At 37.8% G+C, this 17,763-nt stretch overlaps 1 protein-coding gene across 1 annotated transcript; it reads right to left on the bottom strand.

Moving 5' to 3' along the window:
* Positions 1 to 12,162: 12,162 nt before the first annotated feature.
* On the bottom strand, positions 12,163 to 12,651 carry LOC142639762 (uncharacterized). The gene has a single exon (XM_075813901.1). It carries the CDS (start codon positions 12,649 to 12,651, stop codon positions 12,163 to 12,165), a length of 489 nt encoding a protein of 162 aa, XP_075670016.1.
* Between the last annotated feature and the right edge of the window lie 5,112 nt (positions 12,652 to 17,763).

Genomic DNA, 17,763 nt, shown 5'->3' with positions numbered 1-17,763 from the left:
TTTCTCACACGAAGAAGGCTGAGAGAGATGGGTTTCTCACACAATGAAACTTTTTTAAATTAATGCCATTTAGGAATTTGGTTAAATAGCCACGTGTCAGAATTTTAAAAGGGGAACCCAAGGTACAAGACATAAGATATTGTACATAAGTTTTGCCTATATATATATATATATATATATATATATATATATGGTTGAGTTCAAGTTATATCTGGTGTAACTCTAAGTAATGTTACACCACTCAATATTTTTTAATTAGATGCGAATTTTGATAAATTCACCATTAGATTACATTATCTTCGTATATTCTCCATGCTTGCAAAATTTCAAGGTGATCAAAGATTAACAACCATATCATCAATCAATTGTCTAAGTTGAAATTTTCGAAATTTAAAACAATGCATAAAATATAAGATTATGGAGCTATATTAAAAAATATTTAGCAATAAATGAAACTATACCTATAATATAAAATTATAATTAATTAGAAGAAAACTAATTTTAAAGTATAGAACAATAAAACCCAATTTATCATAAACAAAATTGCATCTTTACCAAATAGTATGATCACTGTGTGGGCCTTTTTTGCAAGTATTAGGCCGGGCTGCCTGCTGCAACATTGGGCCCAAAGATTTCTAGATTAGGGAATTGGGATCGGTCCAAGAGCAAACCTTCTTAGTCCGGCTTGTGTGCAAACAATGTCCCTTATTGGCCAGGCTGTGATTACATGTCTGTGGCAGGCAGAGCTGTTATATTAATTACGGCAGACAGATACAATAAGGACTATAATATAAATTCCTTTAGGATTTAGATAAAATAAACAGTGAGCTTTAATAAGGAGTGCCTGTTTTACAAAACAACAACAAAATAACAAGTATTGAATAAACAACAGCAAGCTTATTAAAAGAAATAAATGTCAGTCTACCGCATTAAGTTACTGCCAAGTCTAAGTCAAGAAGGGAAACCATTTCTTCAATGCGATTAATATCTTATGAAAGGGGAAATTAGCTACTTTGAAGGGGCAGACCTAAATGACTTGTATTTTGCAAGATCCTTTTCCGTTACCAGAGAGCATGAGTTGAAGAGGGAGAGGGAGATTGACCCATGTGCTGCATGCCTACCACTCAGTTCTCTCTGTTTTTTTTTTTACCTTTCCCTCTATTCCTTAATTCTTTCCTTTCTTTCTTTTCGTTTTTCCTACTCTCCCTCTCTATTTCTCCTAAATTCTTTTTCTCCTTTCTTCTTGGTTTTACCCTCACTCTTTATCTTTTTTGTGATTCTAGTGATTATATCCTAAAGGTTACCATCCCCCCCTTGTCGAGCACAGCAAAGGCTCCTTATATAGTGCCAGTCGTGCTTGACTTTTACCATTTTAGCCCTTAACCGTTTTTGTCTAGTGTGGGTGTCCTTGCCGACCATTACTGACTGATCAGTTACCCAGTCAGCGCCACTTACCTGCACTAGCCGCGCCACTCCACCTTACCAAATAAATAAGACTCTTTTGTTTGCTTGCTTGCCGTGACACTCTTACCTGCTATGGTGTAAGTACTCTCCTTCTCTCCATCCCTCATGACATACACCTAGTGGTTCAAACTCAGCTTTGCCTCTTTTGGGTGGTATGTCATCCCAGCAGGACATTGCCTCCAAAAGAGTTTGAGTAAGAAACACGAAAAATGGTTTTTTTTTTCCCTCCCCACCGCCAAACCATACCCTCTTACCTCTGACCTATGACCTCACCATTTCCTATATTGGCTGGGTACAGGCTGGTGGTACCTGGGCCTTGCGTGTACTTTACCTCCATGCTCGTCCAAGTTCTGCTCGCTGCTCATGTGTCTACCGCAGTCTGAAAGTCAATCTACCATGTCTGCCGTTCAGCTTTGACTTCTTATGGCGTGGGCTATTTTCCTTGACTTTGCATTTATGGTTTGCTTCTCTTAGGGGCTGGGCCTTGCCCGTTTGTGGGTTGTTCTTATGCTTTCAGCCCTTGTTATTTGTTTCCTGTCGCATCATTCTACTATGCCTGCCGTGAGGTTTACTTGGCCCAAGTCTATTGGGCCTCTCCGGGCTTTTCTATTCATTCTTTTTCTGAAGGCCCAATAAACTCATTGGGCCATTTACTGCTTGTGGGCTCCCTCGTCCCACCTACCTTCCTTTGGGCATCCTTGGCCCGTTTACTTTCTTTGGGCATCCTTGACCCTTTTCCAATTCTATGCTTCTCATGGGCTTTTACTAACTCCTTAGACTTCCTTGGCCCAAGTGCTTCTTACTTCATCATTGGGGCTCATGGATTCTCCATTGCCTCTTACTTTCTTTACTTACATTGCTTTGAGCCTGCCGTGACAGTCGTGGCCCATTCTTATTTTTCTATATCCATACAGCCCATGAGTTTGTTATTTCTTTCTTCCGGACCTTCTTAGGCCCATTTACTTCTTCATGGTTCATTTGCTTGTTTTATGGACTCATGATCCATTATTCCTGCCACTTGGGTTTAATGGCATTTCCATCCCACTCTCTTCTGCCCATGTCTTTCGGCCTTTCCTCCTGCCGGGCTTGCACAAAAAAAATGAGGTTCTATAATCACTTTATACTCTAAACTGTACAGATAAAAATTTATCAATTACATGTTAAAGGAAATGCTTAGCAAATTGAAAAGGGTGTGCCTAGTGTACATAAATATTTAAAAATAATAATTTCTTTTATTATACTATTAACTATTAAATGTATTTCCTTCTATAAAAAAAAAAAAAAGGAATTAAGTGTGTTCTTCACAAAAGAAAAAGCATTAAGTGTATTAAAAGTTTTTTTTTATAAGTGTATTAAAGGTTGAATTATAAAAAAGTATAAAAAATAAAAGTAAAAAACTAAATGAAATTATAGCCTTGAAGGCTCACATGGGTGGCTATGCTGATACGATGGTGATGTGATAATTCATTCTATAAAAAAAAAAAAAAAGAGAAGAAAGTGGTTAGGATAAAAATAATATAGATAAAGATGAAAAGTATAAAATGCCTTTTCACATTTTCTATTTTGGGAGACTTGGTCTTCAGACACGATTGGTACGTTATAATAGTGATTACAATGTAATAGGAATCGTTGAGAGGGAATTTAATTAGATCTTAAATTGGAGTATAATTTTAAGTCATGTTTCCCATTCAATTTTCTTAATTTTATCATCGCGTACCTTTGGTACGATAGTAACTCCACAAATATAACTACTTGTGGAGTGTGAGAGGTAAAAGTTGGGGTTACTCCATGAGTATACGATTTAGAATTTAATTGATATTAGAATCTTCAGTTTTTACACCTAATAATTCACTTGCAACAAAAATTAAAAACTTAAATGGACATATGGCAGAAAATTGGAATCTAATTGGATTTGAAATCTTTGATTTTTACAATTAATAATTTAAATAGTACAAAATTAAAAATTAAATGGGACATGTGGCGCAAAATTGAAAATCCAATCAAAATCTAATTGAATTTTCTCTAAGCTTTGGCTATTAATATATACTAATGTGTAACCTTATGCATATGTATTAACTTAAAATCTAATTATACATAGTATTAACTTACATTTTTTTAAACCATACATTTCTAAAATATGTAATGATTTTTCATTATATATATATATATATATATATATATATATATAATTAATGGTATATGATTTAGAATTTAATTAATTTTAGACTCTTCGGTTTTTGCACCCGATAATTTACTTGCCATAATTGGACACGTGATGGAAAATTGAATTCCAATTAAAATCTAATTTAGAATTTAATTAGATTTGGACTCTTCAATTTTTATACTTAATAATTTACTTGACACAAAATTAAAAATTAAATGGAACACGTGGCACAAAATTGAGAATTCAATTTAAATCTAATTGGATTTTTTTCTGAGTTTTGGCTATTAATACACACACACACACACACACACACACATATATATATATATATAAAATTCACTTGGCACAAAATTTTGAAATTTTATATATTACAAATGAGATTTGTTGTGCAACATCTAACAACTTGTGATAGGCCTTTTAGCTATAACATTTAATTATTTAGGGCACGTTTGGTACATTGTAATGATGTAAGAATACGAATACATATTACAAGGTATACAAGATGTTGTAATGGAATAACTATTACTATTCATTTGTTTGGTGACAACATAAGAATAGAACCCTAACTCTAGTTAAACGAAAACATATTTAAATCAAATTCCCTAAAATACCCTTATTTATAAAATTACATTTAAAATCTAACTTAACATCTTAATTGTATAAATTGAACAATTATATAATTCATATATATATATATATATATATATATATATATATATTTCTATTTCTATTTTTCAAACTTCAAAATTAATAACTCCATAAATGTTACAAAAAAAAAAAGAAAAAAATGATAGCACCTTAAATTTTAACTCGTGCTTCTATGCAAGATGATGATACTGAAAATCATTAGTGAGCCACATGGTCCTTACGTGTCCAAAACAACACCTGCACAACACAAAAAAAAAAACCTCAAGAGAGTACCGGTGTAGTGTCGGCCAAATACCCTCTGAAGGTTAAGTCAGAGAACTTTTACAACCCTAGAGTGCCAGAGTTGGGGAGAATTATGCGTACCTTGGTCTCTGAGCGTTTTGGGTTTTTATAGTAGTGTAAAACCGACCTTAGTTTCTTAGCGAAGATAAATATTTCCTTGTAGGGAAGATCTTCATAAATGCACGTATTTGACGGGACCCTTTCCATATAGAGATTCTGTTAACTATGGTTAATCGTGAAGCACAAGTCATTTTCAATTAAAGTTCCTTGAGGACCAACTAAACCATGTGGGTGCCACTTGGCTTTAACATCGTCCACTTTGTACTTGTCCACTTCATTTTTTGTCCATCTTAGGTGATCCGTCCACCTACAATATGGGTCGTTGTGTTGCTTCATTTCTTAGCCTGTCAATCTAGTGTAGTCACTTGTGGTAGGCTCTATAAAATTTGACCGTCTACCTTAATTCTATCCTCTTTAGTTGCTCCCTCACTTTATGGATTCGTCACCTACATTTTGGACGGATCCATGGAGTGACGGCTCAACCCTACCTTTAGGAAGCGCATTTTGATTGATAGGCTAGCCTAGGGCCATTTATATAGTAGGGGCACGTGGCAAGTTTTTAGTGGTTGATTGCTTGGACCGAAGCGCCCCTTCATCTTCCATGCCGTTCCCTATATATATATGCTGCTCGTCCGTTCCATTTTTTACTTTTCGCAACCTTTTTGGCTGATCAGAGCGCTACCGTCCACCTATTACGCCATCGTTCCGTCTTCCTGGTGTGACTGTCCTCTACATTCTTCACGTCACCTTCTTTTCGTCAAGTTGTAAGTATTCTTCCTTTTATGCCAAGTTTTTCCCTACCATTCTATTCACCTGTTTGTCATCTGTGTAGACCTATAAAGTCTTAGGATTTTTACCCGTCACTTGTAGATGTCAGATGTCTAGTGAGGCATCGAGTGAACAATCGTGTGTCCGCAATGGAGCGGGCTATGATGAGGTGTTTCCGTCAGGTCAAGGAGACCCTGGCACCTTCAACAATGAAAGGGTTCCGTCAACCAACTCACCTTCCACAGAGGAGGATGAGGAACTGGATAAGGATGGGTCAAAGAGTGACTCGAATGATGATCTAAACGATGTTAACCCTTCTATTCAATCCATCATAGGTCCTGATGGCTTTAGGGACTTTATCATGCTTCCCTTGTGGACAATCAATGATTTCATTTCTTCCATCAAACAAACACACTTCAATACACTTAGGGAGAAGTACCAGATACCTGTCCACATACCCATCCGTTTACCTTTCAAGTCCGAAAAATGTTACTATAGGGGCCTTGAAGACGTTGGAGTGTATGAGCAGATGCTGAAAGTAGGACTTCGATTCCCATTGAGCACTCTCCACCATTGTCTTCTTTAGTACTTAGGACTGGCCGTCACCCAGATCTCCCCGAATGCCTGGAGGGTCTTCTTGGGTGTGGAAGTTTTATATGGGGTGATGTCTGACGGGGCGTGTCGGTTGATGGTAGAGGGGTTCTTTCATTGTTACCATCCGTTTAAGATTACCTAGTCAAAGGGTATGTATAATTTCTTGCCGAGGAGTCTGTTGCTTAGGTTAGTATGCGAGACCCCGGACTCCAATAGGAACTGGAAGAGTCGTTATTTTTTCATCTAAGGGGACGAGTACATGTGTCATCCCGATGACCAGGAATATATACCTATAGACAAAACCTGGGGTGTAATGCCCCCATCTGGTAGGTGTTCGTCCGTCTTGGTTTCAACTTTTTATTTTGTGTAATTACCCTAACTGTCTCTTAATTCAGCTCGAGATCGTCCTGAAGTCACCCTTGAGCAATGGAGCTTTTTGGAGAAAACCTTCAACACCACCAAGTTGTCGGAGAGAACGTGGGCCAAGTTAGTTATGTTGGACATTCTTTACTGGTACTGTGATGGTCCAAAACCTACAACTGCTGCCCGTCACTATGACAAACAAGTTCGCCTATGTAAGTTTGTTGCACCAATATTTTCCTTTCAACATTTTGGAAGCTTTTTTGACTCTTATCCGTCCATTTTTATGCAGAAATGGAAGATAGTAAGAGGAGAGCCTTCATCAAGCAGCAGGCTGCTGCTAATAAGAAGCTAGAGGGAAGTCTGCCTCCTAAGATGGGTCAGGCTAATCCGTACACCAAAAGGAAACTGTCTGAAAAAGTGGACTTTCAGGCTAAGAAGCCAAAGGTGGTGACGGCTGGCGAAACGTCTAGCCCCTTCAAGTTGCCCCCTAAGCCTGGTCCAGGGAAGGGGAAGGGCTTGATGGGTAGCCAAGGTCCCGTCAAGGAGAAACCATCCGTCCTCCATTGCGAGGATTCTCAATATGCCCTTAAACAGATTACATCCATCATTAAAGACGAAGATTATGAGGATCTGGCCAACCACACCATCGAAGTAGTGGGGGAAACGGGTCTTTTTAATCTTGCACAAGTTTGTATCCATCCTAGTTTCTTTCCGTCGTGTTGATTATTATTTTTTTCTTACCCTTGGTTTGTGGTTGCTGTAGGGAGTCCTTATAATGAAAAGGTTGATGGAGCGCTGCTTGTCCCATGAGATGGTGATAGAACAACTTAGGGCAAAAGCAAGGGTGACGGAAGTGGAGTTAGCAGAGCTAAAGGCTTAGAAGGTGGTCCAGGAGGACAAGCTCACTGCGTCCGAGCAACTCTGGGGTGAGTTGGATAAGCAGGTCGAAATGTTGAGAAAAGTCCTTGAGGACAAGGAGGATACTCTTCGTTAGGCAAATGTGGACGCTATACGAGAGTACCGTGATTTCGAAGTTATTCTAAGTGAACTAGGCACCTCTTTTGTTGATAGTTTCGATGACTACCTCCATTAGGTCAAGGCCTCCTTCACGAACTTGGGCCTTTCTCACATTACTATAGACGCCTCCAACCCGGCCTGTCTTCTCTGAGGGAACCGATGAGATCTTTGACGATGGGACCGATCCCAACCCTTAAGACGACGGAAATGTTGCCCAAGCTAGTCAGAAAAAATCCATCAAGGGTACCTATCAACCTGAAGACAGTCAGATGGTTAAGGATAAGGAAGGGGAGACCCTTGTCGCTTATCAATAGTTTCTTTTGTTCAAATGTAAAGATTTAAAAAAAAAAAAAATTGTTGGTCGAGTCAATTTAACTGTTGCCTATTGCTTTGTAGGCCTTTTATGTAGACATTTCCCTGTATGGGCCTTTATAATATTTTGATTATATGTTTTACAATATGTATTTGCAATGTATTCGTCTATTTTGGACTGCTCCTGGCAGGTCAACTCTTTGGATGAACCCGTCCTTTTAAATATAAGTTTAGTTAGGATGACCCGTCCACTTTGTGGATTATACGAATATAAATCATTCTCTTAGGATGGACCCATCCACTTTGTGGACTTAATAAGTACAAGTCATCCCTCTTGGATGAATCCGTCTACTTTGTGGACTTATGACTTCAAGTCATGACTTTATAATGAACTTGTCCACTTTGTGGACTTAGTGAGTGCAAGTCATGACTCTAGGATGAGCCCGTCCTTTTAAATATAAGTTTGGTTAGGATGACCTGTCCACTTTGTGGACTAAATGAGTCCAAGTTATCCCTTTTAGAACAAATTCGTCCATTTTGTGGACTTAATGAATAAAACTCATCCGTTTAGGATGATCTTGTCCACTTTATGGATTTGATAATATAGTCCATCCCTTTAGGATGAACCCGTCCACTTTATGGACTTAAAAAGTATATCCCATCCCTCTAGGATGAACCACCCGTCCATCTGTGTGGACTTTATTAATAAAACTCATCATTTTAGGATGATCATGTCCACTTTATGGACTCGATATATATAACTCTGTTGACACACATACGACGTTTCTGAATAACTCCTTTTATTGTGATAAATATGCAAGTAGAAATTGTTCCTAAAAAATAAGAAAATTGCCCTTTGGGCTTAAAAAGTACTTTAGATAATAAAAACTAAAGAAATAAATTGGAAATGAGGAGTGTCGTCAATGAGGAGTGTCGTCACTTGTGCCCTTGTCTACTAGCAATACTTCTTTAGGTGTTCTGTGTTCCATGGGTGTTGCTACCTACACCTGACAGGTGTCTCACGGCTATTGGTTCCTCACCTCTCAACCACCCCTATTGAGTAGAAGGCCACAGGGCTGTCAATGGAGGGAGCTCCTCCGTTGGTTGCCTGATAAGGTTGCCAAACCTCTGACACTTGTCACAAGTTTTAATGTAAACTTGGGCATCCTTCTGCATGGTGGGCCAATAGTAACCGGCCCTAATCAACTTGTGAACTAAGGATCATGATCCTAAATGGTTCATGCATACTCCTTTGTGGACTTCTCTCATGTCATAGTCTGCTTCCTCGGGGATAAGGCACCTCAGGTATGGCCAAGAGAAACCTCTCTTGTATAAGATATCTTTGATTAGTACGAATTGTGCAGCATAGACCCTCAACTTCCTTGCAGCTTCCTTATTGTTAGGCAATACACTGTCCTTTAGGTAAGAGGTAATTGGTGTCGTCCAGTTATTCTCGAAACCTATCTTCTGCACACTGATGGTGTTCATCAAAGGTGAGGCTTGGATAAAAAAGAGTACCTGACTAGGAAAGAGCATGTGCTCTACTGACGCTGCCTTGGCAAGACGGTCTGCCTACTCGTTCTCCTCTCTTGGGATTTGAATGAACTTGCATTGAGGTTGTTCATCTGATTCTTCACTTGCTCAAGGTACTTCTTCATCTATTCCCCTCTACACTCGTAACCGCCATTAACCTGACTAGTGACTACTTAATAGTCGCAGTGCATGATCACATTCGTGGCTCTTGTTGCTTGTGCGAGATTCAGTCCTACTATCAAAGTTTCATACTTGGCCTTATTATTTATTGTGGGGAAGTCAAGTCGGACCATGCACTCGACTTCATCTCCTTTTAGGTTACGGAGCACTACACTAGCTCCTGCTACTCATTTATTGGATGATCCGTCTGTGTACACCATCCATTGGGGACTCTCTCTTGCCCCTACATTCATGTGGGTGAAATCTGCAATGACATCGACAATGACCTGTCCTTTTATGGCTATACACGGGCGATACTATATGTCAAACTCACTTAGCTCAATCGCCCATAGCGTCATCCGCCTAGTTGCTTCCGAGCTGCTCATTACTCTCTGCAGGAGCTTGTCTGTCAGGACAACAATAGTGTGGACTTGGAAGTATGGTTTGAGATTACGCGTTGCAGTTACCAACACAAAGGCGAGCTTCTCTATAAGGGTACCTCTCTTTTGCGCCTCGGAGCGCTTGGCTAGTGAAGTATACAGGCTTTTGCACCCCGTCTTCTTCCCTGACTAAGGTTATGCTTACAGCGGCTGAAGAGATGGCTAGGTAGAAAAATAACTCCTCTCCTGGTTTGGATGGGCTCAGCAAATGCGGGGAAGAAAGATATGCCTTTAGATCCTCGAGTTCTTGCTAACACTCAGTTGTCCATTCAAAGGCCTTTTTTAATGTGCGGAAGAAGGGTAGGTACTTATCCGTTGCTCTTGAAATGAACTTGTTTAATTCAGCGATCTTATCGTTCAAACTCTGTACCTCCTTTATGGTTTTCGGTGGAGGTAACTCCATGATGGACCGTATCTTGTCTGGGTTGACCTCAATACCCCTCCGGGATACCATGAATCCCAAGAATTTTCCTGTCATCACTCTGAATGCGCACTTGTTCGGATTTAGTTTCATGTTATAGTGTCGAAGGATTTCGAAGGTCTCCTTGAGCTCGTTCAGGTGGTCGTCCTCCCGTATGCTTTTTACCAGCATGTCATCCATATAGACCTATACGTTCCTTCCAATCTGATGCGCGAACATTTTGTTCATTAGTTTTTGATACGTGGTGCCAGCGTTCTTTAGCCCGAAGGGCATTACTTTGTAACAAAAGAGGCCTTGACTAGTGACGAACGAGGTCTTCTCCTGGTCGGCTTTATCTAGCCTAATCTGGTTGTATCCAGAGAATGCATCTATGAAGCTCAACAGCTGGTGTCTTGTTGTTGAGTCCACTAATACGTCGATTCAAGGGAGTGGGTAACTGTCCTTGGGACATGCCTTGTTCAAGTCCATGAAATCCACACACATTCTCCACTTTTCGTTGGTTTTCTTGACCATCACCACATTGGCAAGCCAATCAAGGTAGTATACTTCTCTTATGAATTTTGCTTCCAGCAACTTATGAACTTCTTCCGCTATAGCTTTATCCCATTCCAATGCAAACACTCTTTTTTTTTTTTTTTTACGGATAGGAGTGAAAGATGGTAAAACATTTAATCTGTGAACTATGACTGAAGTATTGATCCCGGGCATGCCCTCGTGGCTCCAAGCAAAGACATCCAGGTTCTCCCTCAAATATACGGTAAGCACCTGATGGACAGGTGGGCTGGTGAAGGTGCCAATCATGGTCATTCGGCCAGGCCTAGATTCATCAAGAATTATCTCTTCCAGCCCTTCTACGAGTGCCACAACTGTTCGTCGTTCTTCTAATATAGTTTGCAAATGATCATCCATCTCTAATATGGCAATGTAGCATTCCCGCGCTGCGACCTGGTCTTCTTGTACCTCCCCTACTTCATACTTAGTGGGGAACTTGATCATTAGATGATAGGTTGAAGTTACGGTCTTCCATGAATTCAGAGTAGGACGGCCTAAGATGGCATTGTAGGTGGATGAACAGCAACAACAAGGAATGTAACATCTTTGGTTATCTGCTGAGGGCAATCACCAACCGTGATGGGCAACGTGATCACATCGAGGGGGTACACCCTTGTTCCTCCGAACCCAACAAGTGAGGCGTTGGTTGGAATCATTCGTTCTTTCTCAATCCTTATCTGTTAGAATGCCAGGTAGTAGAGGATATCAGCGGAGCTCCCGTTGTCTACGAGGACCCGGTGAGTGTTGTAATCCCTTACACGTATGCTGACCACGAGTTCGTCGTCGTGCGGGTGGTGGAGACGTTGTGCATCTTCCTCTGTGAATCCAATCACTAGGTTGTTAATCCGTGCCATCTTTGGGACTACTCTAGTTAGTTGGACATTTTGAACTATCTAGAGGTAAGTCTTGTGTGCCTTCTTGGACAAACTAGAAACGGTGTTGCCCCCTACAATCATCCTTATGTCCTTTATGGATGGCTAAGGTCGCTTGTTTTCCCTTCTAGCGGGTTGCTCCTGAGGCGGGTCCGTCCTCTCTTCCCTGATGAACCTCTACAACTTCCCTTGCCTTATAAGAGCTTTTATTTTCTCATTCAAATCGTAGCTGTCGGAGGTGTCATGACCGTGATCATGGTGGAAACGACAGTATTTATTCTTGGACCTCTTGCTAGGATCTCCTTTCAGCTTACCCGGGAACGTCAGGGTTCCTTCATCCTTGATCTACTTCAGGACTTGATCGATAGGGGTATTCAGGGGTGTGAAGTTTGCAAACCTCCTTGTGGGAGGTTTAGAGTGTCTGTCTTCCCGTCCCTCTCCTGTTCTTGTAGCCTTCCACCCTCTATCCTATCGTGCTTCTTCCTATCTTTCTCTCTTCCTGGGTTTTTCTTCTCAGGCGAGCAACGTGTCTTTTGCGTTCATGTATTTAGTAGCCCTATAAAGTACATCCGACATGATTTTTGTGTTGTTCTTGTATAAAGAAAACAAAAACTTTCCTTTCCATAACCTGTTGGTGAATGCAGCCACGAGTATTTTGTCGTTGGTTTCATCAATCGAGAGGGCCTCTTTGTTCAAGAGGGTGATGTAAGATCTCAGTTTCTCATCCTCCCACTGCTTGTTATTCATCAAGCATGTAGTAGACTTCTTGTACCTGTGTCCCCCAATAAAGTGCGAGGCAAACTGGGCGCTCAACTCTTTGAAGATACTGATAGAGTTTGGCGTCAACCTACTAAACCACACTCTTGCGAGACCTCTCAGTGCAGTGGGAAAAGCTCGACACATGATCTCGTCCGCTACTCCAAGTAGGTGCATGAGGGTCTTGAATGACTCCAGATGGTCCAAAGGATCCTTTGACCCATCGTAAGCTTCTACTTGTGGCATACGGAATTTCGATGGGAGGGGGAATCAAGTAACGGGTACAGTGAAAGGTGAGTCCGTCCGGTGCACCAGTTCGTCGAGATTGTTTGATACTCGTCCTCTAACGACGTTCATCATTAGATCCATTTGTTCCCTCATAATTTGCATATCTGCAACAAGGTTTGGCGGGGCGATATCTGTGGCTATTGGTCTGCTCACGGTGTTGCTGCCTTCTGGCCTTTCCCTATTCTGCCTTCCGTGAGTGTGTTGAAGGCTGTCACCTTCCTGCTCCTCTTCTTGATTTTGGGGCTTGGCGTCCCTTTGACACAACTGTTCTTCTAGGTCATGGTTTTGCTTGGTGAGGCATTCAACAGCCGCAGCTAGAGTATGAACCTGTCTTTCAAGGGTGGCGGCACAGAGCTCGTCTCCTTGGTTATTGTTTGTTATTGCCATTAAGTGAGTAAGCACCATGCAACTTTTTGTTTGAGAAGAGGTAATACGACTTACATAGTTCTTATAGACGGCACCAACTGATGATACCGAAAATCGTCAGTGAGCCACACGGTCCTTACGTGCCCAAAACAACACCTGCACAACACAGAAAAAGAAGACCTCAAGAGAGTATCGGTGTAGTACCAGCCAAATACCTTCTGAAGGTTAAGTCAGAGAACTTTTACAACCCAAGAGTGCCAGAGTTGAGGAGAATTATGCGTACCTTGGTCTCTGAGGGTTTTGGGTTTTTATAGTAATGTGGAATCGACTTTGGTTTCTTGGCGAAGAGGAATATTTCCTTGTAGGGAAGATCCTCATAAATGCACGTATTTGACGGGACGCTTTCCATATAGAGATTCTATTAACTAGGGTTAATCGTGAAACACAAGTCATTTCCATTTAAAATTCCTTAAGGACCAACTAAACCATGTGGGTGCCACGTGGCTTTAACACCGTCCACTTTGTACCTGTCTACTTCATTTTCCGTCCACCGTAGGTGATCCGTCCATCTACAATATGGGTCGTCGTGTTGCTTCATTTCTTAGCTTGTTAACCTAATGTAGTTACTTGTGGTAGGCTCTGTAAAATCTAACCATCTACCTTAATTTTATCCTCTTCACAAAATGTATTGTTTTGATAATTAAAGTTCAGTTGTTGGAGAAGCCATAGACTGACTAGCGAAAAATCTTTTTACTATAGAAATTATGGAACCAGAGATTGATTCTCAAAATATAAAATAAATAATAAAAAAGAAGAAGAAGATGAACAACAACAATGATGGCCTAATAAAGAAATATTGTTTTATGAAAAACATAGTCTATGATTTTCAGATTTTGGCAGGTTGTGGCTTTCAAATTTTCGCAAATCCTTATTGAATTTTAAAGCCATAGATTAACTAGCACGTAACCCATGCAAACGCATGGATATATTAAAAATTAAACATAATTTATATTATAAAAATATAAATAATTAGTCAAATAATTATTAAAAAAAATTAGCATGTAACACATCCATTAATGCATACATATAGTTACATTTAAGATTAGACATAATTTTTATCATAAAAATATGGATAATTAGTCAATTTTTTTTAAAAGTAAACATACGTAATTAGTCACATATTAAAATTCTTATATAAATTTAATAATACTTATGATCATTTTTCTCATTTTTAATAAGATAGAACGTGTGGTAATTTTTGTTATGTGGTGATTTTTATTGAGTATATGTGATTGTTTTTTTATTTTTATTTTTATTTTATTTCATAGCTTATTAATATTAGATTCTTAATATTTTGCACTCATTAAGTCACTTGATACAAAGATTAAAAAATTTAGGTGGACACATGACACAAACCTAAGTAGATAATTATAATGTGGTTCCCACATAAATTTAGACACAATTTTTATTATAAAAATATAAATAATTAGTCAAATTATTTTAAAAAATAGCATGTAACACATGCATATGTATGGATACATTTAAATTAAACACAATTTTTATCATAAAAATATAAAATAATTAGTCAAATTATATATTTCTTTAAAAAAAGTAAATGTAATTAGTTACATATTATAATTTAATACTACTTATGATAATTTTTTTCTAATTTTTAATAAGAAAGAGTGTGTAGTGATTTTTATTGAGTATATGTGATTAATTTTTTATTTTAAATTTTATAGTTCATTAATATTAGATTCTTAGTATTTTTCACTCATTAACTCACTTGGTACAAAGATTAAAAAACTTAAGTGGACATATGACACAAACTTAAGTGGATAATTAATTAAGTATGGTCTCCACATAAATTTAGACACATGGTACAAAATTAGGAACTCTAATTTGAAATTCTAATTTGAGCTTTTCTCAGTTTCATTTACTATTATTATTATTATTATAGATAGATATGGCAGTGAGAGAGATAGAATAAAAAGGTTGAGGGCAGCGGCAGATAGGAGGCTTTTTGGAATTTTCCTTATAAGTGAATTAGGTTGGGTTAAGGAATAGAAATTACATGGTTGTTGATAAGGAATGATTATTTCTCATTTTAAAGAATAGATATTTATCATGATTATTTTTTGTAATAGAAATGTAACAAAACAAAACAACTTAATAATTATTTTTTAAGAATATCTATTATATTATAGTGTCTATTATAGTCTACTACACGTGTCTTTAGTGAAATCCTCATTTAGCAATGAAACACTCACTACCAGCGATAAAATTCATTTAATAGCAACCATTTTCATTATGTGACAGCTGGACTTGTTCAAATGCAAAGTATTACTCATTTAGTAACGTTCTTAGACGTTTATCACAAAGTACTCATCTATGGCTGCCTTTGTACATCCAATGATAACCCAAAATAAACATGAACTCAATGGTACAAGATAAAGACATTGAGGATGAGTTTTGTAGTTGTTGCACGTATAGTTCTTGGGTTGCGACAGATGCCTCGAGCTTCTCTTTACCTAGTATTGGTCAAATTTAACATTCCCTTTGCATTGGACATTTAATTCCACCATTGTTGCATCTTCAAGCTACAACTAACTATGCTTTCAAACATAATGCAAAGCGAAAAAAGATATGATAATCAACACAAAGCATAATTTTTTATAAACAAGGGTATCAAAATCTTTTTAAGTATTTGACTATGCTTTTTGGTTGGCATAATCTAAAGTGTCAATGACGTTTTTTTATTTCTTTCTTTTTTCTTGACTATTTTAATAGTATTCTAATTAGATTGGTGGGAGAAGAAAAGGAAGAGTACTTGTAGGGCTATCCAAGCAACCAGTGGAACCAACCCACGCACCCCAATTGACTGGATTCAACCCAACACCGGTGTGTTCAGGGGAGGTTGTCTTTGCCTTCAGAAACTAATTCTAGAGAGTCAATTGGTGGGTCGTTGCATGAAAACCCAATTCCAACTGACTTGTCCAATCTCCACCATTACAAGTAGTCATTCTCCGCCAATACGAGGTGTTCTTGACCAATATGAGGCTTTCTTAATCAATATAAGGCTTTCTTTAGTTAGATTTGGTCCATATTTGATGAGATATGGTGAGATCTTGCCAAACTAAGTAGGATTTTGGCAAGATCCAACGAGTTTCTGACATATATGTTCTTTGCAAATTTGACTGACATCCAATTGATACTTGAAGAGACTTGACTCATCCAAACTGAAGCTTATTCTCGATTTGCAATAAGTGCCATTCTTGGGGACTTAATATGAATTGGGCACAAAACCCTACCTGTGGACAACCTTAAGTACTTGGATAATGCTTCTAAATAAAGTAGGATTACTTTTTGATCTACTAAATTAGAAAGAATGGATATTGAAAATATTAAGTAAAATGATTGTTGAAATTCCTTTTTTGATTAAGAACTTGGGGGAGGGGGGTTTGTAGTGTCTTTTTTGGTGTTTGTGGATGGAAGCCTCACAAGTGTGCTGATCACATTGTAGGAGGCAAAAATTTGTTAAGCCAATTACAAAATGCCACATAAAAATTTAGTGATAAATTCCAAATTAATATATCATTAAATTAATTAAGTCAAATGATAGTATGTGTCATCCAAATTGACATCACATTGGCATATTGAAATTTGCCACATGTCATTTGGCCCACAAGATAACGATAAATTTCTTATTCAAAATTTATGGATAATTATCTTTATTGAAATAAATTAATATAATAAAGATAAAAATTTTTATTCAAAATTGATGGATAATTATCTTTGTTAAAATAAATAAAATAAAGATAATGATTTGTCTTTGTTAATTATTATCTTTATTAAAATATGATATTTATTATAATAGATAAATAGAGATAATTATCTCTAAGCAAAATTTGAGCCAATCAGAGTCTAACACATATTTTCAAGCATATCAATCAAAATGGAACCTATCTTTTGAAATCACTATAAATAGAGGACATCCTCTCTCATTTTCAACACCAAGTTTTCAAGGAGCCAAAACTCTGAAGAAACTCTACCTCTAAAACATCGAAGAATTTCAACCTAAAATCCAAGAATGCTTCGAAGAACAAGCTCAAAGCGAGGATTTCTTGTTCAAGTCAAGTTCAAAGAAGATAGAATTAGCGGAGCACCTTTTGTAAAAGAGTCAAGAGAGAGATTGTACTCACTACTTGATTAATACAAAAATATATTTGTGACACATTTTTTAAATTGTTTGATTTGCAAACTTTGAGAAATTTTGTGTTTACACACATATGTAATATACTCCCTTTCCCTCTTTTCTTCTTTTTCTATCATTATTTCACACTCTTTCTCACTCTATCTCTTATCAATCCCATTTTGGCTTTTCATTTTGTTAGTAGAAGGAAACTGTAACTTCATTTACTTTGGTTGTTTTGTTTTGTTTTGTTTTTGTTTTTGTGTCTCATATAAATATATTCAAGTTATGTTTTTATTTGATTGTGTATAATTTAAATTTCTTAATGAATAGCATAGAAAAATTTCTTAGAGTTGTCACTGAGTTCAAGATATTGATTGCTTGACAAGAGCCTTCTAGCTCAACTTGCATCTCCAATTGAATTCAACTGAGGCATCCAAAGTTTAGATACATCAAACTTGAACAAAGTTCCTTCTTTTGAGAAAAAATTCCAAGGTATTTCTGAAGCATGG

This window comes from Castanea sativa, chromosome 6 (genome assembly GCF_040712315.1).
Source record: "Castanea sativa cultivar Marrone di Chiusa Pesio chromosome 6, ASM4071231v1".
NCBI lineage: Eukaryota > Viridiplantae > Streptophyta > Magnoliopsida > Fagales > Fagaceae > Castanea > Castanea sativa.
Note: the sequence above shows the minus strand (reverse complement) of the source record. Positions and strands in the feature narration are given on the sequence as shown.